We start from the raw sequence: 23,189 nt of genomic DNA, 5'->3' as shown, positions 1-23,189 counted from the left end.
TTATTAATGTTCCCTGAAGGTTATATAAGATCAAATGGGTAGATCGACTTGGAATTGTGTTGCAGTGACTTTGTACAATGTTTGGGAAAATGAAACCATTAATGAGATATCACCTGTATAATTTTTCATTGACACTTTGGGTAATAAAATGTGAAATGCTTTATTTCCCCAAATGAGTTCAGCACATGTGGATAATTGCCTGAAACAATATAATTTTTGTTTAACCTGTTCAATTGTCTGGTAACTTGTTTGTTCAAAATCAATATGCAGTGAAACGGTATTCCTGTGGTTTGAGTTTTGAGAAGCCCTGGTTTTCATGATTAACAATGAAGTCCTTTTTGGCAATACTGTGGTGATTGGACTTCAACATGTAACAAAAAGTAGTTTTTCCCATACAGGGTTTTCAGCTTAAATAATCTGGAATTATGTGGGAGTCATTTTCTTTGACTACTTCCTCTCTGGGAAGGCAGAACAGATTCATAGTCATTTCTTATATTTGTATATATCTGTGCATTCATTTTTCTTTTGCCATCTGTCACAGAATCAGCTTAAAAAATGGATATGCAAATATCTGAATCTGATTTTGATATCTATTTAACATTATTTATTTACATAAAATACAAACAAACAAACAAAAAGTATTCTACAGAGAAAGCACAGGGGACTGTAGACACTTCTGAAAATATTGAGATAAACTTCTTCAGAACTATAGCAATAAAACTGGCTTCTAGTCATAGTTTGATATTTTTTCCATCTTTGGTACTAGATCCAGATTTCTGGATTTCTTCTGCTAAAAAGAGCACAGATTCTGCGTCTTATGATATAGCTTGCAATTGCCAAACTCTGCATTTGTAATTTTCCACTTGAAGCCTCAGCTGGAAGTGTGTGTAACATCTGTGTGTGGACTTGGCAGGAGGAGCCCACCACACTGGTCAGTACATGAGTCCTGCCCTCCGTCTTGCAGGATCAGATCCTTATCCCAAGATTTGACAGAACTCAGAGCACAAACATTGCCAGACCAACATTTATGCTCAAATAATTGTCCAGCTTTTCAGGATTTTCCAAGAAACGATCACTGGCTTCTCTTTTCAGGCTAATCCAAATTTTTGTTACTAGGCAAATCCACTGATATAGTTTTAGTGATGTTAAAGAAGCTTCATCAATTTGCTCTAGTTGAAGATCTGGCCCATCACATTTCAGGGTGCTGAAGCCTTTAATTCATAGCTCTGTATCCGTTTAGTAGGATTTCCAATCTCTTATTTTAGTAAAATAAGTGTCACTCAAAAACTAGATCACACCCGTGTTTTTCTTACAATGATGGACATGGTAAGGAAGAGGTGGATTTTCTGCCATGTGGAACAACTACATCATGTACAATCAAACAAGAAAGAAAAGGGAAAAGAAGGAAACCACATCAACACAGTATGCATCCATTCATTTTACTGTGTCATTTAGCATATGGTCATTCATCTGATCAAGACAATAATTGGCATTTTTCCCAGTTAATTCAACTCTTTTCCTCTCTCTTTGACCTCTGTTGTAGCACCAGCCTTTCAGCAGGATTTCAGGTTGTGATCCCCTTGGAGAATGAATGGTCCTTATTAAGTGTCTGGAAGAAACCAACAACTTATTAGTGCATTGAGACTAATTATGGCGCTATCTTAATCATATAAAGGATTGCAATAAAAATTAACAACACACTTGAAATAAACTTTTTTTTAATGTCTCTTTCTCTCTCTTTATATAAATTGTCAGTGGAATAAAGTCCTATAGTTATAACAGCTGTCTTAATGAAGTCAGTAACTTTGCAAAGATAAAGTTTTTTTCTTTTTTTTTTTTTCTGAGGTTTTGTGATTATAAAGTTGTGAACTAAGTAATACTTTACAGAGCTTAGCCATGAATCATTCACTGAAACTAAGCAAAAAACCATGTGAACATTCCTGGGCATGCTATTCTTAATTATATCTAAAAATGTCTACTTAATATTTTGATATCTATTCAGCATTACATATTTGAAATCTAGACAAGTGAAGTCTAGACATTCAAAGTGCCTTCTCATATTTTTTACACTATTTATAAATTTAGATGCACCTTCAAAATGTTGCTATTACTTTCAGATAAGGTTAGATTGTGTGCAAACATATTTAGTTTTAATTCATATCCACTGCATAAACAGATTTTTCTGAAGGCAGCTATGCTATATGGATGAGAGATGAGAGCTAAACTGCAGAGCAGGTAGGCAAACCCTGTTTCTGTGGAACAGATCAAGAAAAATGAGTATTGCTCAATCTGTATACACCCGGGTGGCTTAAGACCTTTGAAGAATATGAAGAACAGAGCTGTCTTTTGATGTTTTTTGTTTATTTGTTTGTTTGTTTTTGTTTTTAATATTGTTTCATTTCATGGCAATAAATTAGCAAAGGTAGGAGACTTTGTTTACACACCTGAAATTCAGGAGGATGGCAATTCCCAGAGCTACATTCTACCTGAAATATTCAAGGACATGCAGCTGACACAGTGGGCCTCTGTCTGCAAGACAGACAGCTCCAGGCCACAAAGCTGCTATATAAAACTGTCTGTGTCTACCTAAATTAGAGCTGACAACCAGCCCTGCGTTTATAATGCTGAGTTCTCAACTTTTAGACACCAAAACCTATCCAGAAAAGGAAAAAAGTGCATTAGATTTTTATTTTATTTTATTTTATTTTTATTATTTATTTATTTTATTTATTTATTTATTTATTTTGCTTTGCTTTTGGACATTGTTTCTTATTCTGTTTCTTTTCTTCTCTTACCTTTATCCTCTTTTTAAAAATAAATCATTTGATACATCAAATCTTTTCCTCCTCTTTTTTGATAAAAATGCCTTAAAGTTAAACATTTAATTAAAGTTTTTGTTTGTTTGTTTTGTTTTTTTTAAGGAGATTATTTAAATTTAATAATATTAAATAGAAACAGTAGTTTGTACTGGATACTTGAAGAAAGATTCCTGGAGATGATATATATATATTTTTCTGAAGTATCACTCCTAATGAGCTGATTAAAACTAATTTTTCAAAAATAGCCACTAATCTCAGGTGCAAGGTTTCAACATTATCCAAAAATATATACACATGGCATTCTGACTAGCTATAACTCCCCATAAAGTGGGTGTCTAGGGCACTTGAACATGAGGACTTAAAGCCAACAGTTTTTATCAGTTTCACATGTATGCCTTAAGTATTTTGATTTCTCAAAGTCTAACACATTTTAAGACACATACACACAAAGGTCTGTTTTATTAAAAATGGCCATAAGCTTTTATGAGATGAAGACCATGGCCTGAAGAACTTAACTGCATGTTTATGAATGCAAAGCCCAATCCAAAAATTTGTAAAATTTAACAATGTCATTTTTCCAGCTTTTCTCAATACCTGATAAATGACCTTACAGCTAATTCAAATTGGTATTACTTCTTCCTTCCTTCCTTCCTTCCTTCCTTCCTTCCTTCCTTCCTTCCTTCCTTCCTTCCTTCCTTCCTTCCTTCCTTCCTTTTTCTTTCTTTTTCTTTCTTTCTTTTTCTTTCTTTCTTTCTTTCTCTTTTTCTTTTTCTTTCTTTCTTTCTTTCTTTCTTTCTTTCTTTCTTTCTTTCTTTCTTTCTTTCTTTCTTTCTTTCTTTCTTTCTTTCTTTCTTTCTTTCTTTCTCTCTTTCTTTCTTTCTTTCTTTTTCTTTCTTTCTTTCTTTCTTTCTTTCTTTCTTTTTCTTTTTTTTCTTTCTTTTTCTTTCTCTCTCTCTCTCTTTCTTTCTCTCTTTCTCTCTCTCTCGCTTTCTCTCTCTTTCTCTCTTTGTTCCCTCTTTTTACTTTATTTTACTATTATTTTTTTCAGGGGAGTGGGAAGGATTTTTCAGGATGTGTGTTCATGCTCATGCAAAAATGTTCTTCATTTTATTATAATAAATTCTAAATTTAAGAAACTAACTAGGTATTTCCTTTCAGTTTTGGTGGTAACAGCTTTGTCATTGCTGCTCAGTTTTTAGATGTCTTATGTCTTTGTTTTAAAAGTGAGCAAAATGTTCTGTGTGAAGAATCTTGCACTACTCTTTGTTCTGCAACATATTTTGTTAGAGAGCCCACACTAGTATCTAAAATAGTGTAAATCATCAGTTTTTAATCTGGCAGAAAGTAGATAGTGGCCCATTAAACTTTCGTAATTAAATTTCCCTTGCACTCCCCCATAGAACCATTATCTGAGTTTTCTAATTAACACAAGAGGAGGGAGTCAGTTCAGAGTGATGGGATCTATAGCCATCCCCTTTCATTTTAATGACCTTTAATAAACTTTTATTACTATTGATATTTATAATTATAATACACCCTTTCCTCTGCAATGTGATTTTAAGGGTCTTGTCAAAAACTGAAAAATTCTCCCTTAAAATTGGAGCAAACTAAGTAACTGCATTCTCAAACACACAGAATTTGGAGCCAACAGCATCAGCAGGAAAAAAGACAGTGTATGCAAGTGCAGCAAGATTTTCCTCTCCCATTGTTGCCAGTGGGTGATGCCTTGGTCCTGATCTGCTGCTGCCCTTTGCTCTGGCAGCAGAGCCTCCCCCAGACAGTCTGACACTACAGCTGAATCATGAGGTGACTTTGTGACAGATAACCACAAGGAATTATGCAGAGTTCATTTAACTTATTTTACTTCCAGCCTTACAGAGGTCAGATACTAGAGAGGAGGATTAACCACTGTGACATCTAGTCCTTTCTTAGATTTTTCATCAATGGCTTTTATACCAACTAAACACTTTTACACAGAGCTTTTATTGGTAAGTCAAAACTTCTAACCTCTCCACAGCCTCAGTAAAGCATATCTCGTATCTCAACGATCCTCTTTCATGTAAGCAATTATGTTCCCATCAGAACTACAGTGCCACATTTTTCTTTGCTAAAATGAGATGCAAGGCTGAGCACCTTAGACAGTCCTTCTTTCTTCTGAGTATGTAGGAGAAAGGCATTCTGTCCTCCAAAACAAGAGGTACCTATACCAATTAACGGAGCCTGTATGTGTCTACACCTTCCTTGGAGCAATCAAATAAGGGTCCTCACTACCTGAGGGCAGGTTTTGGCTCCTTCTTGCCACTTGCATGGATGTCTTCTTTGGAGAAGTGGAGAAGTATCTGCTACATTGAACATGTGAGCAAAATTATAGGGCATAATGCAGCTGATCACAGCCTGGTCTCTATCCTTAACTTGCAATGTAAATTTAATACCTGGTATTCTGGATCTCTGAGTCAAATTTTATGACTCCTCAAATCTCAATGCCTTCAGTTCTTGAAGAAAGATTTGAATTTAGATCTGGATCATCTGGACCTTCTAGTCTGGGAGCATCTTCAGTTTTTACGAATTCATTATTGGAGGTTGTGAGCATTAAGATAATCAGTGTCAAAGAAAACCAGTTGCATATATATCTATAGGTAGAAAATACAGAAAAAATGCGGAGAAGAGGACGCAATAATTATTTTAAATTAAAGATACTAAAAACAAACAAACAAAAACAACAACAACAACAAAAAAAAAACAACTTATAATTTCAATGTAAATGGTGAAAAAGTGGTTTTGAAAGTCTGTGATTCAGGTAGATGAGATCACAGGCAAAACATATTGCTTTAAAAAAGGATCACTCTATAAATAGCCAAGAAACATTGGATGTTAACTACAAGAGACTTAGCAGCCAATAAAATTGTAAAACATGAAGAATGCATTTCCTGTAAGAGTGTCAGAAAAAGAAAAAAAAAATTTATAGCATCACTCAATCCTACATGCTGGAATCTTAAATTTAGATTAGGTAAAAAGCAACCATTAAATTGAATTAGAGACCTGATATTTTCTTCTGTTGTTTGAATTACAGATGATCTAATGACAAGCATTTAAACTGAAGTTCTCCAAAAGCAATCAGAAATGTGTCTTTACACTTTCAGTAACTTTGAAACTTTTATATCACGTTTTCAAGTGAACTTTGCATTCCTAACTCTGAGACTGACCAGGCTGCTCTCTGAAGTTCAGTGGTAGGCAGATACATATGGACTGGATGAATGCAGAGAGAAATTGCTTCGTAAAGGTATGCACTAAAATTTGGCATATGTTGCTGAAGTGATTATGAGATCTGTGTGAAAGCAGTAGTAGGTAAATTTTGGCTGGCACAGCATACAGACACACAAGAGAAAAAACACAGCCAACAGTGTGATCACAGGACAGGAACCAGCTGCCTGGATTTTGCCTCCTGAAAAACAAACAAGGAAAAGCATGGGGAGAGTTCCTCTGTGACTTACAGTATCAGGGATATAACAAAGCATGGCTGAATAGTCAGCAAATGTGATTTGTACATGTGAGCAAAACTCCATAAGAAACTCTTCTAAACATGCTGAGCTCTCTTTATCACCACCCATTGTAATTATTTCTGCCCTTAGTGTGGTGTACCCAGGGGTGGGGAAGCAGGTCTGCAGATAGTTTTTTGTGAGAGCACATCAAGGAGAAGACCAACATGATAACCCATAATAATTAATGTTTGGGACTGTGAGGATGTTATACTGTGTTCAGGGAGCATTTAAATCAGCAGTACATTTCAGTGTTTGTTTCTACTTTGTCATTCCAAGAATTTTAAATAGTGTAGAGGTTTCCAATAAATATTAAAAAATGTTGAAAGATTTCCACCATTAAAATTTACATACTGGAACAGGTTAATGACATACTCCTTGAAAACATCTTCTAAGAATTGCCAGAAATGAAAGTTTGAGAAGTAGGATACCCACCAAATTGTCACATAATACCAAATGAATTTAGATTTGATTTTCTGACCTCAACTGTTGATCAGTTCATGCCTTAAATATGTAGGTGCAAAGTCCACATAAATTCAATCCACGTCAACTTCTGTTTTTATCATTCTTCAAAAGTGATTTAACTCATCCTTTAATATTAGTCAACTGTTTTGTTTTGTTTTGTTTTTCCTATGTATCCTGCGTCTTCAAGTTTCACAGATGAATTAGAAAAATGAGAAAAAAGGTAACTAGGTAATAGAATGTCCTAAGTACCATGAATATTAACTGCACTCTTTATTCAATGCAGATATTGAATATGTCTTATGACCCACTATTGTATTAATTTGCTTTCTTGTCTCTATTATTGTTTTTCAGTCAGCGATGGTTTTGCAAAATACAAATTCCCACCTTGTAAAATGTTGTATTAGGAAAGATTAATCAGAAGTCTGTCACCCATTCACTCATATATGGTATGAAGTATCATATAAAACAATTTTTGAAGATTTTATGATATGCATATGATTAGTATATACATTTTTATATTCATTCATAACTCATATGCATTTTTGTTTTTATTTTGTATACACAAATATAATTGTGTGTGTTGTATAGGTATGTAAATATTCAAAAAGCAAAATTTAAAGATGAAGCAAGCAGACAAGAAGAAGAAGAAGAAGAAGAAGAAGAAGAAGAAGAAGAAGAAGAAGAAGAAGAAGGGGAAGAGGAAGAGGAAGAGGAAGAGGAAGAGGAAGAGGAATGACATAGAAATGATGAGAGAAGCACGAAGCACATTATGCAAACAAGTCAGTGGTGCAATATTATCAGTTCTTAAAGTGGTAAAGACAGCACTATGTTGGTCCATTCTTGTATACAGACAACTGTGCCTAAGCAGCACCAACGACAATGTCTCCAGGTCATTTGCATAGACCTCTAAATTTTTGGTGAACTTTTCAAAACATTGCTTAAGATTGCCATGAACAAATAGTCATTTTTCCTACCTCCAGCAGATTGCCTCTCTTCCCTGATGCTGTTGCTTCCCTGTTTGCTCTGTCCCCTGTATTGTGTTGTGAAGGTCTGCACAATAAATCACCAAAACCAAATATCAAACTTGTTTATATCTTGCTCATTAAATATACATCTAATAATAATAAAACTTATTAAATGTATTGAATATTAATAATTATTCATAATAGTTATTATTAATAATAATGAATTCGTTTTTATTATTATGTACCTCAAATTTAAATTGTAATCATTAATAGGCTGCTTGACTTTAATCAGTACATACAATAATTTGCTAAAAAGAATTTATGCCAAGTCAGGAAGAACAGTCCAAGCAAAGAAACATCTGTGATAAAAGCATCAAGCAGTCTTTCTAACCATGTACCACGTTCAAGGTCTCTGATAAGCCACCTGGCTATACCTACACACTCTGATAACCCCAAGCTGGTATTACATTGTTCAGCCAGGGAAGGTCTTGTTGCTGGGCACTGAGCTGATAGGCTTGTGGCTCTCTCTGTTATGAGACACAAGAATATTTGAATATTATGTCAGAAAAACATTCACAGAAAGCCATAAGGATGAGCATCTTAATAAGCAAGGCTGTTAATAACCAATATTTTTGTAAGTCAGAGCATCTGCATTTTTACTTCTTTAGGGTTGTCCTTCACTTCTGAGAAACTTCTCTGAAAAAAAAAATGGTTTAAATGTGTTCCTCAAAACTTCAGGTTTCTGCCTTCAGCAATTAAATGCCTTCTGAATCCCAGACATCAACCCTGTATTATTCCTCTTGTTCCCTCACTGGAATCCTGAACTCACTTGTCATCTGTAAGATATATCTGTTCATTTACATTTCAATGTCCTTTCCCATAACTTTATCTTGTTCTGCATTTTCCTGCACAGAAACATTGTTTTTCCTTGCAACAAATTGTTGTGCTCCGAGTATATGCTCAGCATTAGTTCTACATGTACAAGCATAGCCATATTTCATGTTCAGTAGGGTCTTTGTGTGTGTATGAATCTAAATCAACTGAATATAACTAATCAATGAACCCTCAAAATTTTCCAGTTTTATCTGTAACTCATGACTCCAAACCCCTCTTTGCTCAGTGCTAAGGTGAACTTATTTCCTCCATTTTCCCTTTGAATCTCAAACATTTTTTCTCTATTCTTAATGCTCCTGTATCCCTGTATGAGCTAGAATTTCCCATAATTTCCACAGATGAACCATATTGATATACAGCTGCCTTGTAGTAGTACTTGTAAGGTTTAATCCTTTGTACATTATCTAGTCTAGTATTACTGTTAATTCATTTTCTCTTCGTTCATAACAAAATTATTTAGCCTTCAAAAGTCCTCAGCCTGTTCTGTTCTGTTTTCAGGTCCTCGTAATTACTCAACAGACCTCAGTCTCCAGGTGCCCTCTTCTCACACATTGGTAATATCTTTGTTATTTGCTTTCAGCTTTCAGCTTGCACACCTAATTTTCATCTTGGCTTTAGTGAATATGCTTTTATTTTTAGAGGGATCTTTCCTTGTATCAAATGATTTTATGATTTATATGTTTCTGAGAGTCTCCTTTTATCTGTAACTGCTTTCTTCATTTCTATGGGTGTATATATATTGTTTTAGTGTATATATATATATGGGTGTATATATATTGTTTTTGTGTATATATATTTTGCTCTTTTGCATCCCATAATGTGTCCCATACCCTCAGGCAGCAATGCCCTTCAATCCAAAAGGTGCTCTGGCTTTGACACATCTTGATGTGTTTCATGCCTCGACAGTGGGGCTAAGACTGTCCCAGATTGTTGTGGTATCTCCCTGACTTCTATTTCCTTCTGCTGTTGTATTTTACATGTAGTTGGACTGGGAGTTCCCTGGGCCTTGCAGCATGCTATATATTTGTCACCTGTCTAGGATATTTAGGTCCTGTTCTCTTATTGAGGTTCTTATATATTTCTGAGATACAAATATTAACTGTGGAGTATTCCTTTCTTTTGTTCAAACTATTATATTGTACCCCTTGGTTACGATCATCTGTGAACTCACTGTGTTGCTTTCTTTTATAAATATGTCAAACGTTTGCTTAACCACCCCATGCTGAGATCTTACCTATAGTTTTTAAGCTCAAAACACAGGCACTTATGCTCAGAGCTGTGTGTTTTTTCTTTCTCATGTACTTTTTTTTCCAAGATTTGCTTCCTGTTTCCTATCTCTGGTGTTCTCATTTTGTTGCTTGGGTTCATCACAACTCTTCATCCCCCTTTCTTACAAACAATGTGGGAGTCTTCTAATCCTGACTTTAGTCTGTGGGGATCCACTGTATGTCACGTCAGTTGCATCTCAAAAAACAATCTCTCATCTATCTTGATCATCAATATTGTATAGTATTTTAACATATTGAAATGACCTTAGCAAAACATTAAATAAGCTATTAAATAAAATATTTATGTGAAAATAGGTATGCCTTGATATCATCAGGAGAATCTGTATTTCTTTCAGTCATGAGGCATCAAGTTTTATTTTGTTTATGAGGCCACATATGTAATGCCCACTTATATTAATGGCATTCAATTAAACAAGAAGCAATATGATGGCAGCACAGCACAAAGAACAGGAAGGTACCAGATCCAGAAAGCCGTTTCTGAATTTTATTCCTAATTAGTGGGTTGCAATCGATAGCTGACATTTGACTTATTAATGTGTCTGCAACAGTTATCTGTTTTTACAGACTTTTTAAATTTCACCTAAAGCATGTTAAACTCTGAAAATAAATTGTGTTCTTGTAACATCATTACTAGAAATGAAAGAAATGAATGGTAAATGTGGCATTTTCTTTTTATTCAGGTTACTCACCTCTACAGGGAACTTTGTGTACAGTCAGTTTTACTGTTTTCTCATGATCAGTCCATAGCTTATACAAGTATGAGCTGTGGTTGAAGTGGGAATTCAGAGGTATTGGTACAGAATTTTGAATGCTGTTATTGCATTGCAAATGCTCTCCATGGGAGATTCTGGTATATCTGCTTGAAGTGTTATTATGGCATACCAGCACATTTTGTTCATTCTGGAATATTTCATTTCCCCAAATAGTAAAAGGGAATAGAAAATAATTTTATAAAACTGGAATGCAAGCCAAAATATCAGTAGGTTTATCCAGGGATGTGTGAATTTGGATTTATTTTATGTAAGTAGAGAGCATTTAAACTGGCCAAATATTTCTCCTATGTTCATCCTGTTATGCTCAAAAGATTTTGTTTCAATACTGTTTCATTATTTTTCTTTTTCAGTCTCACTGTTATGAAAACATCAGAATTCATGTGTCTTGGGTGTTGAAGCCAGATATGAATAATACTTTTGTCTAAAGTCACTTAACACTGAAGAGACACTGGATTTTCAAATCTCATTTAATTTTCTGTAATGACTAAAGGGCATTGTGGTACTTCATGGCTTTCATAGAAGTTATGATATTTAAGAAAATGATTAATTAAAACTGGGTTTGACAACATTGAAGAGAATCTCAGAACAAACATGTTGCAAAGACCCTAACAAATTTAAGTAATTTTGGGAAAAGCAGAAAAAGAGGTGGAGTAAAAAGAGTAAAAAGGATAACTGTTCACTGTTACTAACACATATTTTTTTGATTTAGAACAAAATTCTGAAAATAAAAAAAAAAAAAGGAAAACTCATCTCAATGAATGTTGATTGACAGTCCTGCAGCTGACTGACCATTATATTCTTATGAATACAATTAGAACATTTGGAGTGAGTTTGAGTCATGTAGTTTCAATTCTCGATGTCATTGATAGACAACATCTGTGGATTTTGATTCTTAAAAAAAAAAAAAAAAAAAAAGACTGTGGCTAGCTTTGTCTGAGAAACAGTTCACAAAACAGACGTAGTAGCCTGTGAAGCCTGGCATGGAGCCACGTACCACCTTCAGGAGGGACATCTTTCACAGCTCTGCTTCTTTGCAACCTTATTGCCACTGAAAGGTAATGACAAGTGCTGTGAAATGGCCAGAATAAACAGTAATATTCCTCCTCAGCCAGCTCATTCCATGGACTATATTGGTCCATTCAGTTTTCAGCAAAACTCCCCACTGACTTCTATGAGGATTTAGTTTTAAAAAAAAATTGCTGGAATAATATGGTCCCTTTCCAATAATAAACATTTATTTTCAGAAGGTATAGTAAAAACATAGAAATTCATTGTGAATGTTAATTGTGGGTTCCAATTGTTTCTTAATTGCAATAATTTCCTGCACTTCCTTTTGTTACTGCATATAATTACTCTCTATTACCAAGGTTTTAAGGAAACAGTTGTACATATAGGATAACACACCATGCAGAGCGTATCATATTCTATGAGGGTTAAATTTATGGTGAGCAGCAGAGGCCATTTGAATCTGCAAAATTCCTTGATTGATTTTCATACAAAATTTCCACAGAGAATAAATTTTATCTAAGATGTATTTAGGTTATTCTTGAAGAATTTCTGATTTGTGAGCTGCATATTACTCAGGTTTACAATAAGGAGTTAAGGTATGCAGCAATACTGTTTTGACTATATGAAAATGAATTTTTAGCTTGACCTTGAATAATGCTCAAGTGGATAGGATAAAGAAGTTCCCGATTTTTGCAGATTTAAAGGTGTATTGACATTTTTGGATCTGGATGTAAATAGATAGATATCCATCTTTTAAAAGCAGAGTTAGTAACAACTTCATAGTGGAGAGACGTATGTACAGTGAGAAAAAGATACAGATATCTGCAGAAACAGTGAGATACAGAGAAAAATGTATTTTTCAATAAAATTTATAATGTCCTTCCCCTTCTAATTAGTAACAACAACAAAAAGCTAGTAACAATATGTAGGTAACCATACTTTATTTTTCAAATGCTTTTACAGAATTATTGACTATTTGTTATCTGGAAAAATAAAATTACTAGTCTTTCTTTCAATCTTCAATATTCCTCTACCATAAGAACCACCCATGACTATTAGGAAGGTACTACTGATGCAGCACTGAAGCCATAACTCATCCAGGTGTTAACTACATTAAATAGCTTCTCTAGTTCTGCGACTTACTCTTTACTAACTAACAGAAAAATTAGATCTACTATCACAGGATTACTGTCAGGAGAAGAAAATTAAATCTGTAGAAAAGCTAAAAGAATGAACATAAGAAACACATCAAAAAGAGAACCTTGGCTGACTGTGAAATTTTATGGTTTTTCCATTATGGGAAACTTCACTCATCCATATTTGTCTTTTACAAAGGATTATGAATTGAGGACTACAAGTCCATAAAATTTATATTTTGTCATCTGGTTTGATTGGTGGAATTATGTTATTGAGAAGGATTCTGAGATCACATTAGCCAAGAAAGAGTAATGCACTACACCCACTGAAGAACAATATATGTTCTTATCTACCCAGGCAGGCAATCAATTCTCTAGTGCATATATCAATACACGCTAGAAGTCCACTATTGGCAGATCATGTGGATGAGGTCTTGATACAGGCTTTACCAGCAATGATAACCACAGCTGAATTCACTGTAGGTTAAACAAACAAACAAACAAACATGGAAAACAAACAAACAAAAAACACATAACTAACTAGTTCTTTATTACCATGAATTTATTTCCATAATATGATAATATGAGGTCCTTTCAAATGCACAAATGCATACATGTATGACCCACTTTTGAACTGTAACCTAAGGAAATATGTTATTTTGAAATATTGAATGTGATAAAATCCTTTTTCATATTAGGGAAGTGAACTTCAAAAAAGAAATGTTCTGAAACTCTTAAAAAACAGACTACCATAAACATTCAGCAATGCTCCCAAACTGCTTGTCATTTTCATGAACATCAAGATCAAAAAAAAAAAAAAAAAAAAAAAAAGAATCAGGAGACATGGGAACAACTTCTAATTCTGGTTCTGCATCACCAGAAACACAGAGATTCATGAATACGTAGGTGGGACTTCTGTCTAAGAGCTAGCCTAGGAAACTGTTAGTACCTTATCAGACTAGACTTGAAGACATCCATGCTTTCCAGTCACAGGAAATTATTATATTATACATGATGACTTAACAAAAATTTGGGGTAGGGATTAATAATTTAAGTAACAACCAGGATGAAGTCTAAATACTGTTACATCCTTGCTGGGAGCTAGGTTCAAAATCCTGATCTCCCTGAAATCTGTGGTGATGTCCACTGACTTCCCTGGGCCAAGATCTTTTTCAATGACACCTGTGGGTATACTGCTGACTCCTTGGCCTCTGTACAGTTTGGTCACTGTAAAAGTCACCGGGTCTTGCAGGAGCAGCTCAGATACTAGAACTGTGTAAACCACCTGACTAAAACTACTAAGATATTTGGAGGACTTGTTAGTGTTAGGTCAGAGGTTGGACTAGGTGATCTTGGAGGTTTTTTCCAACTTAGATGATTCTTTGATTCTGTGACCACCCATACCTCAGTATTGAACTACACCTTCAAAAATCCATTAATCCACTTACTCTGTTTCTGCATTTATGAGCTTGGTGAAGGTTCTTCTTTGATTTCAGGGTATAAATCAAGCCCTGTATATACTCTCCTCACCTAAGGGCTATTCAGCAATTTACATTCAGAACTGATTTTCTGGGTTGTAAAATATGTGACATGCTTTGAGTTTTATCACAGCTCTGAGTGTTGCAACCCATAACTTTTAGTATCTAGCTTCACCATATTGTCAGTGTGAGCCTCAGAGCAGGACCCAAATAGCCAGCCCATTGAATGGGGAAATACCTGGTCTTGCCAAGGATGAAATGATTCAGCTAAGGTTCATCCTAACCCCTACATTCTTCTCTAGCATTACACAGCTCCTGGAGAAGTATCTCCCTTCACTTGGTAGAGAATGAAACTCTTGTTAAGATTCCTTCTTCTTAAAATGGGATGAAATTATGTTTTAAAATCACTCCTCAAGGGGAGGTCTTACTGCCTCTGAAGTCTCTTTAGGGCTGGAACAGCCTCTGTCTTCTTTATAAACTGTTAAACTGCTTCCCCCCAAAATTGTATTCATTTGAGAAAAGTAAAGAAATGTCCATACTTGTTCTTGCCTCAGAAGTTAGACAAAAAGTGAAGACCTTCAGACCAGCTTGTACTGCAAAGACTATTTTATGCATTGCCTAGTTCATGCCAGATACTGTCATACTGCAGAGACCAGGACTAAAGATGTTATATGAGTAGTTACCTTATAAGAAGAAGAGTCATGATGGTACTTTCTTGCTATTAGGTCCAAAGAAATGGGTTCTACCAAAAGAAAATATTCAGTATCACCATCTTGCTTGCTTGCTTGCTTGCTTACTTTTCTCTGTAGCAATGGAATATGGTCCAATATACTAATAACAATCATTTGATCACATAGCTACGATATCAGTTATGATGACAATCAATTCTTGGCTTTCCATATCCTTTTGGCCTATAGCAAGATTTTATTGTTATAAGCATAAAGCATAACGATATGATGCAGGCACCAAGCTATGGTTATGGCAAGACAGATGTCTGGGGTCCCCTTAAAGGAGCACAGATTCCTGGTACCCAGGAAAGCATCTGTTTTGTAACTGAGGCATCTGTAATGCTGAGAAGCCCCTAGGATTGAAGCAGCAATGGAGCATCAACTGCTTGGAAGCTGTGGAGACTGGATGTAGGTGCTGACATTGTATCCAAGGCAATTTTTGACCTGAAGTGCAAAGCAGAGGAGGGCACCATGTGTTAAATATTCCCCTGAGACCTCAGACTCACCCTTATTGATGAGAAGGTCAGACAGGTTTAACAACAGCCATTCATTCACAGACATGGTCAGCCTGTCTACAAGGAAAAACTTTTAAAGATAATTTAGTCCCACAAATTGAAACAGTCATCTCAGAATTGGTTTTCATTGCAGTTTTAGCTTCCTTATCCTTTTGATTGGAATATGGCATAAACAAAACAGGACATACAACACAAATCTTCTGTACTAACTTAAACTGTTTTCAAAATCATGGTTTAGGTGAAAACTGGAATTTTCTTCTGCAGAAAGTTTCAGCTTTCTTCTGGAGGCAGTACTTTAGCTGAGCCTTTCTATCCACCTGGAAATACCTGAAATGAAATATTATCACTATACAGTCTGATTCTGACCCCACTAAATATTAACATGACAATTACAATTTTTCTTAAATTACAATTTAACCCAATGCATGGGTTAGGGACTTGGTTTATGTTTTTTTCCAGTGCACAGCAAGCTTTACTAACATCTATCATTTTAGACTTGGCAGTGCTAGGTTAACAGTTGAACTTGGTGATCCTAGAGGTTTTTACCAACCTAAATGATTCTGTAATTCTATGATTCTATGATCTATGTACTACTACACAAAGATGTAACATCCTATCCTGCTCTACAAACTGCACAGTTGCAAGGGGATTTCTTAATATGTGATCACAGGCATAACTATAAAAAGACACCTATTTTCAGTCTACTTTGCCATTTCCAGTACACATATAGATTTTTTTCAGTCCCTCCACAAAATGTATTTGTGTTTCTGCATAGTACAAAACTTTTCTGTATTAATAAAAGAGCTGATGGAAGAACGGCAGCTGTGTGTTCCCCTGCAGCAGACATTTCCCAAAGCTCAGCATCCTGCTGTGGAGAAAGCCAACTTGGTTGTTGCTGCCTATGAGTTTATAAAACTCTCTGATTTGGCCCCCATCACTCATAACATGACTGTAATAAGCACCATCTTGGTGACCTGCCATCTGGGGGATGGGAGGAACCCCCACTTTCTCTCCAGGGGTTTGCAGCTCACCACCACGGCAGAAAGGTTGATCAGCCCCTCAAGCACACAGAGGAGACTTCTCCATTCAGGGGAATAAAAACATAGGGACCTTCATAGGCCTGGGTGTCTGCACACAGCACAGGGATGCTGGGTAGGGCAGGGTGGGAGAAGGTCTGTTTAGATCTGGCAAAGAGTTAATATAGGACACTAGAATTGAAATGAAACAATAACAGAAATAGGTGTCCTATTTCTCTCTTCTGGGAGATTGCTTAAGGATGAATCTAAACTGACATAGGTTTATACAACACACCACATCCTACAACATAAAAGAAATCCACACATTTCTTTTGGGGGGCTGAAAAAGAAAAAAAAAAAAAATCCATCCAATAATGAGTCAGAAATAACCAACCTCAAGTTATAAAATATGAATAAGCTGAGAGGATCAGTCTGAGGACAAATTTTTGTAGAAAGGGTTATTTCTCATGATTTATTAAAGGGACTTACAAGAAACCTGCAACTTGCCATGGGAGAAATGAAGTCTTCCTCAAGCCTTACATTGTTTTGCCACCACTTTCATAATACTTGTTTACGCTTTAAAGGGGGGAAAATGTACAGCGAGGTGGAACGGTTATCGACCAGATTGATCATGGGAACAAATCTGCTTGTGGTAACCTTGTTTAATGATATGTTGCTGGGCTCAGCACCTTGCTGAGGCTGTGATTCTTCACCGGCTGGGCCCGCATGATGGATCACGGTAGGAGGCTGATGGTGCAATCACTCACCGGCAGCCACTGACACCTGCACCAGCCTGACACCCGTCCCCCCTGGATGTATCAGCCAGCCTGTTCAGCCTACTGGGAGACACAACTGTTCCACCCAACGGCTAACAGCAGTTCTTTATCTGTCTTGCAACTTCTTATGGAGGACATTCCCTTCTCCTTCTCTTGCTGTTTTATTTCTTTGAATCCACTGGTCTGAGCCACAGCTGACTTAAGGGCAACAAAATGAAATGGCGACTAAATCTATGGAAAGAAAAGAAAAAAAATAGATTCTCTTGCAAAAGTATGAAAACAGCATTTTCTCATTGAAAGTCTCTTAACTGTTCATGCATATTCCATTAGACAGCTAGACAGAAAATTTTTGTCTCTAAATGTGGTGGAGCCCACATTCTCAGTACAAAATTATTTTAACGAGATAACCTTTTACTCCTCTCCATACTGTATATTGAACATCATTGTTTGCCAGTAAAAACTGATAACAGAAAAGTGAGCAACTATTATTTTGCAGAGTTCTTTCTCTCTCTTGTCCTACAACCTCGAGACATATTTGAAAGCTAGTGTATGTGACATTACTTCAGATTCTATATTTTAATATCAAAAACACATGCATAGTTCTGCTCCCTCTAAAAGCAGTTATATATACATACACATAGGCACTCTCTGCACAGTCTGCCAGCCAAGATCTGCACTTATATTAGTTCATTTAGGTTGGGGCTTTCAATAATTTGTCACTTTTTTTTTTAATAGTACAAATAGTATGTAAATGATACACAGCCACTTAATAGGTAGCATTTTAAAATATATCTAGCCTGTGAAATAATGATTTCAACTGATCTTCTCTTCTAGTCCCCTCACTTACAGGGTTGATTAACCTTTTTTGTGGGGAAAAAAAAAAACAAAAAAACAAAAAACTTTGTTAGTATGACAGGTCATTATAATGATAAAAATGTAATTATCTAGCCAAGGAGGCTTTAGTACATACATTCCCAATCTCTAATTTTATATAAAGTCTTCTTTAGTTCAGCACACAAATCTATGCTGCTGCTTAGAAAAAGAATGTGAACATCAGTCCAGCTACCATGTTTTCTGATTGCAGATGGGACAGTTCTATAAATTACACACATCTGTCTTTACAAGTCACTGTCAATTCACATGTATATAACCTCATGCTAGAAGGGTCTGCACAGCTATCATACAAGCCAGACTGAGCACTGTGTCCACGCAGACCTCAGGCTGCCTCTCAAGAAGAGCAGGGATGGTCACCACCAGTCTTCTTTTCTTGATCCTGATAGAAGGACTGTGTTGCAAGGGCAGATTTGCTCAGCATCTTTTTGTTATTTAACTCAGACGTGGTAAATTGGGTCCTGCAGCCTTGGGAGCCGCAAGCCATGCAGGCTCTCTGAGTCATCCCTGCTCTTATGAAGTGCCTGCATGAGTGAAGGTTCCAGCATCATCTCCTGAGCTTCCTAAGGTTCTGGATACAATGCCCTTGCTGAGCCTGGTAGACATTAAACAGTGCTTTAATGACTCTTGGACTGCTCTGATTCATTTTCCCCGAAAAAAAAATCCCTTATTCACAGGATGGGGAGGGATGTGAGAGGGAAAGCTTTGTATTTTGAGGGCTCCCAAAACGCACACAAGTAAGAGTTAGTCATTCCTCTGTCAGCCAACAGCTGTAAAAAATACAAAATCTGAACTAGTCATCTTCAACATTTTAATTAATTCTGTTAGTATCTTTGACAAAACAAAATAATACCTTTCACTCACTAGTGAAAAATAGTTGCTGTCCTAATTATGTGTATGCAGGTCTATGCACATGCACACATATAGAGAAGTGTAACTGGGTACCATTTAGTTGATAATCGCACTCCTAATTCCTTCTCCTATAATCACACTCCCAATTCCTTCTCCTCCTTTTGCGATAGCAATTGCAGTATGCAGCTGCTGAGACAATGAAATGCTTTTCCAGCTGCAGCATCTGGCTCTTTGGCAGACTCATTTAGTAGTTGTGTTGGCAGCTTTGGTTTTGCCTCTGGGTCTATCATATGTCTATAAAGGCAGTGGACTGTCAACCTACACTCATGTGTGTGTGTCTGTTTGTCTGTATTTCTTATCTTTGTTTATAGCTGCTTTTTGCCTGCATTTTTACACAGAAAATATGCATGAAGCACAGGGGAAAAAAAAAAAGGAAAAAAAAAAAAAAAGCCCTGTCTCCTAACTACTCATTTAGTGGTCATCTACCTCTGTATACAACTCTATTTCTTCAGCTTTAGCCATCCTCTATTCAATAAACATCCATTTCATTTGCATCAAAGATAATTCATTAGACAAATTCTCTGTTTCACAAGAAAATTACACCTTTATATGTGCAAGTATACAAATCATTTTTTTGTGACTAAGACCCTTAATGCAGTGAGATCATAATAAATGGAAGGGGACATTTTTCATGTTACAATAATAAATGAGGTGCTAAAGGAATATCCTGATATGTGAGCATTTTATAACTACTGCTTGTTGCTTTGTGGCATCTGTAAAGCAGGGCTCACTGAATTAGCTATGATGTACTACTCCAGGGTGATGTTAATTATGCTATAGTGGTAAGCATTTTTTAAGTAGCTGTTTCATATTTTTACATGTTTAGGTAAAACACACTTGCAAAGGCAGGGTTTAAACAACAGGTAAGTATCCTCTCAAAAAAAAAAAAAAAAAAAGAAGGCTTAACTGGGCCATATTTCAAAATGCTGCAAGATAGGCAAGGGGCAGGAAAAGAAATGAAGTTTTGAATTATCTTGTTATCTGGCATATTTTCCATATCTTAAAAACAAAGTAGGGAAACTAATTTGTACTCAAGTGTGCTATACATAAATCAGTGTCTATATACAAATACCTACACTAATATATGGTCATGTTGTTACTTTTCTTCCTCTCTGAAAGACCTCAGATATAATTTAAAAGATACTGCTTTCTTACCTAAAATGCTCATGAAAGAAATGTGATCTTTCCAAAATCACAAGAGCATGGATGTGGGAATGTACTTGCCAGTGTGGCATGGTCTCTAAAACTCCCTGAAAATTATTTAAATGCACTCCAGCACAGGGTAGATAGTTTAAAATGTATTGATCATTCATCCTACTTTTTGTTATCAGTATTAAAAAAATAAAAAATAAAAAAAGGCGCTAAACTAATAAAATCAGAATAATAAACTAAGATTATTTAAAAGAACAATTTGTAGTAGCAAGCAATTTTCACAATTTCTTTTATTGGTTTAAAACATACAGCCTCCTTGCTTTCATATTTTTTTCCTGTAGAAATGAAATGGAGGAAGGGGGAGACTACAGGATCATAAATTAGAATTCATAAATTAATATCCGAGAGTTACCCGTTTCAGCAAATAATTATTACAAATTTAGATGTGAACTCAAAATCCTATTTTTAAATGTAATTCCATATTATTGTAATTCCTTAATATTTTAAAACAAAACAAGGCTCTGTTTTCCCCCAGAACCACTTGCAATAATATTTTTATGTTCATTCTGATTAAGTTTGTAAACATTGGTAGAAATCTTTGGGGATCACATAAAAGTCCCAATGAAAGATATTTTCCATTTTAAAACTGGAGACCTTTTATGCAATTTATTTTGCCTTTGGCCATTTCAGGAAGAAGTGAAGGAACTGGAGGATATTATAAGTTTTACATAACACTGGTGAGCTTGTTGTCATCTTTGATCTTACATAAATTAGTCAAGATCTTGAATGATCATAGGCAAAGAAACCTAAACTCTTTTCCCCGGCTGAACAAAAATGCGTCAAAGATTCTAACTGTATAAATTATTACATTATGTCCTAGAGCAATAATAGTTCCTTTAGGTAGACTCTCAGGTCACCTGTTATATAGTGGGAATAGAATTTTACTTAGTTTGAGTTTTACATGGAACAATCTGCTTATGTATATTTTATGCTATTTTTCTGACCAGTAACTTTGACACCAAATGTGCCTTAAAAAGGCAGCGCTGCACCAATAACGTGCTCCTTTTGTCAGGTAACTCTGATGAATAAATTAGTCTAAAGATAAGGGAAAGTATTCAAGTACACTGCCCACTGAAGAAGTTCCCAATTAAAACAGAAAAAAAAAAAAAAAAAAAAAAAGCTTGAGACACAGAAAGCAATTTTCTGAAGTTATTATTGATGCAAGCAAGCGCTAGACTTCTTTTCTACCTATTATTACCATGTAAAGCTAGAAGCTACGTTTAACTTATAGGGAATATGACCTTTACATTATGTGCAAAGAAGTAACATTTCTGAACAGCCCTGAAACACCAATCCCAGCAGCAAAGTTTCCTTTTCCCTACAGGTAGCATGAAATGGAGCCAGGATGACAGGGCCCCATCTGAGCCATGCCCAGCTCCCCCAGTCTGCACAAACCCACTCTATCAATCACTGCAGGATAATGCATAGTGGCTGCACCTGTGACAAGGGATGATTGAGTGCTGAGCACGGGCCCGGCTTCGCCTGTCGCTTTGTGCATTTGTATTTCTCCAGGGCCACTTTGAGAATTTGCAGAACTTGGGGGAAAACAAAAACAAAGTCTCTCACATTTAAAAAAAAAAAAAATCTTAATTCTGTTTGATCATCTAACAGTAAGGCAATACAAAAACCTCGAAATGAACAGCAGGATAGCAAGAGCTCCAGTTTTATTAAGGCAACATAGCTACGCAAAATGTAGTTTTATTAAGGGGCAAGTAATTTAATCTGAATACAGTAAGTAAAGACTGCTAATTTTTGCCATCTATTTCTTCTCCCTTAGACCAAACACTAAGTGTCAGCATTTCCCTTTATCATAAGAGCAAGGCAGAAAGCTAGCACTAAGTACACCTGAGGCTCCTACAGCTATAAAACACTGATTATGAAAAGACGGGTCATTGTCTAACTTTCTTCAGAAGTATTCTTTACACTGACAATTTTAAGAAAGAGTCATTGCCTCACAATTATTTTGGGGAAAAATGGTTTAAGCAATGGCAGTTAAAGGTTAATAATTTTAATTCTTTTATTTAAAAATTAATGTAAGCAAGAAGTGTTGTCTTTTATAAAGGAAAAACTTTCTAAATTAATCTGCAAAGAATACAGTGGGTTTTCTTTTATAATATGTACACTGGTCATATAAACCAAGGTTTGTTTTTTTGTTTGTTTGTTTGTTAAAGATGGAATTGAAGCATACAGTGCAGATATTTATTATGTCTGTGAAAAAAATGCTAATTAGCATACCTAAAAAAATAAATAAATAGGAGCTATCTTAAAGACATCCATGCAAATTTCAAGTGAAAATCACGTCAGCCTCCAAAATAACAAGGATGTTTTAATCCCTCTGAAAATGGATGAAGATGAAATCCATTTTCCTCTTGTGACAGTTCATTTTTTTTTAAGTCTCAGTACTGTTACATGTACAGGATGAAAAACTATATTAAGAAGGGTGTACTGGAGAATACCATCTTTTATTCTCTTAATGTGTCTTTGACAGCTGAGATAAAATGCTCAAACAAATCCTTCTTACGATAAGTTTTTTGAAAGGAAAAATATGTTTGCTTCTAAGTCCCACGGCCAGTTTTAGCAGCCAGTTCCACGACCCAGCGTTGCTTTGAAAGCAGCAGCGATGCCTTGTTTGTTGTTGTTATTTTTGGTTCATTTTTTTCTTCAGCCTCACCATCAGGCACGTACCTCCAGACCAGCTTTTCCCATCCCCGCAGTGTATGCGGGCGCAGACATTTCAATTTCCACGGCCTGGGTTGCAGGGCCCCACCGCTTTTCA

General features: G+C 35.7%; 1 protein-coding gene and 1 long non-coding RNA gene across 14 annotated transcripts in view; one reads left to right on the top strand and one right to left on the bottom strand.

Annotated features, from left to right (window-relative positions):
• Positions 1-248: 248 nt before the first annotated feature.
• Positions 249-23,189, bottom strand: part of LOC310896756 (uncharacterized protein) — a 41,787-nt gene continuing 18,846 nt past the window's right edge. For 2 of the 13 annotated variants that reach the window (XM_083829471.1, XM_083829472.1), the window contains 7 exons: positions 15,598-17,629; positions 15,047-15,105; positions 8,253-8,312; positions 7,795-7,870; positions 6,023-6,261; positions 5,252-5,449; positions 249-1,609 (listed from right to left, as the gene is read on the bottom strand). In XM_083829471.1, the coding sequence (XP_083685597.1) occupies positions 6,107-6,261; positions 7,795-7,870; positions 8,253-8,312; positions 15,047-15,105; positions 15,598-15,652 (405 nt within the window). In that variant the 5' untranslated portion in view covers positions 15,653-17,629 and the 3' untranslated portion in view covers positions 249-1,609; positions 5,252-5,449; positions 6,023-6,106. The other 11 variants (XM_083829473.1, XM_083829478.1, XM_083829477.1 and 8 more) reach the window with 11 other exon arrangements.
• LOC310896758 lies at positions 5,464-7,870 on the top strand. Its single transcript, XR_014581819.1, has 3 exons — positions 5,464-6,099; positions 7,172-7,266; positions 7,409-7,870. It is a non-coding gene; the product is annotated as an uncharacterized lncRNA (long non-coding RNA).

The sequence above is a fragment of the Anser anser genome, assembly GCF_964211835.1.
Source record: "Anser anser genome assembly, chromosome: 3".
Classification (NCBI taxonomy): domain Eukaryota; kingdom Metazoa; phylum Chordata; class Aves; order Anseriformes; family Anatidae; genus Anser; species Anser anser.
Note: the sequence above shows the minus strand (reverse complement) of the source record. Positions and strands in the feature narration are given on the sequence as shown.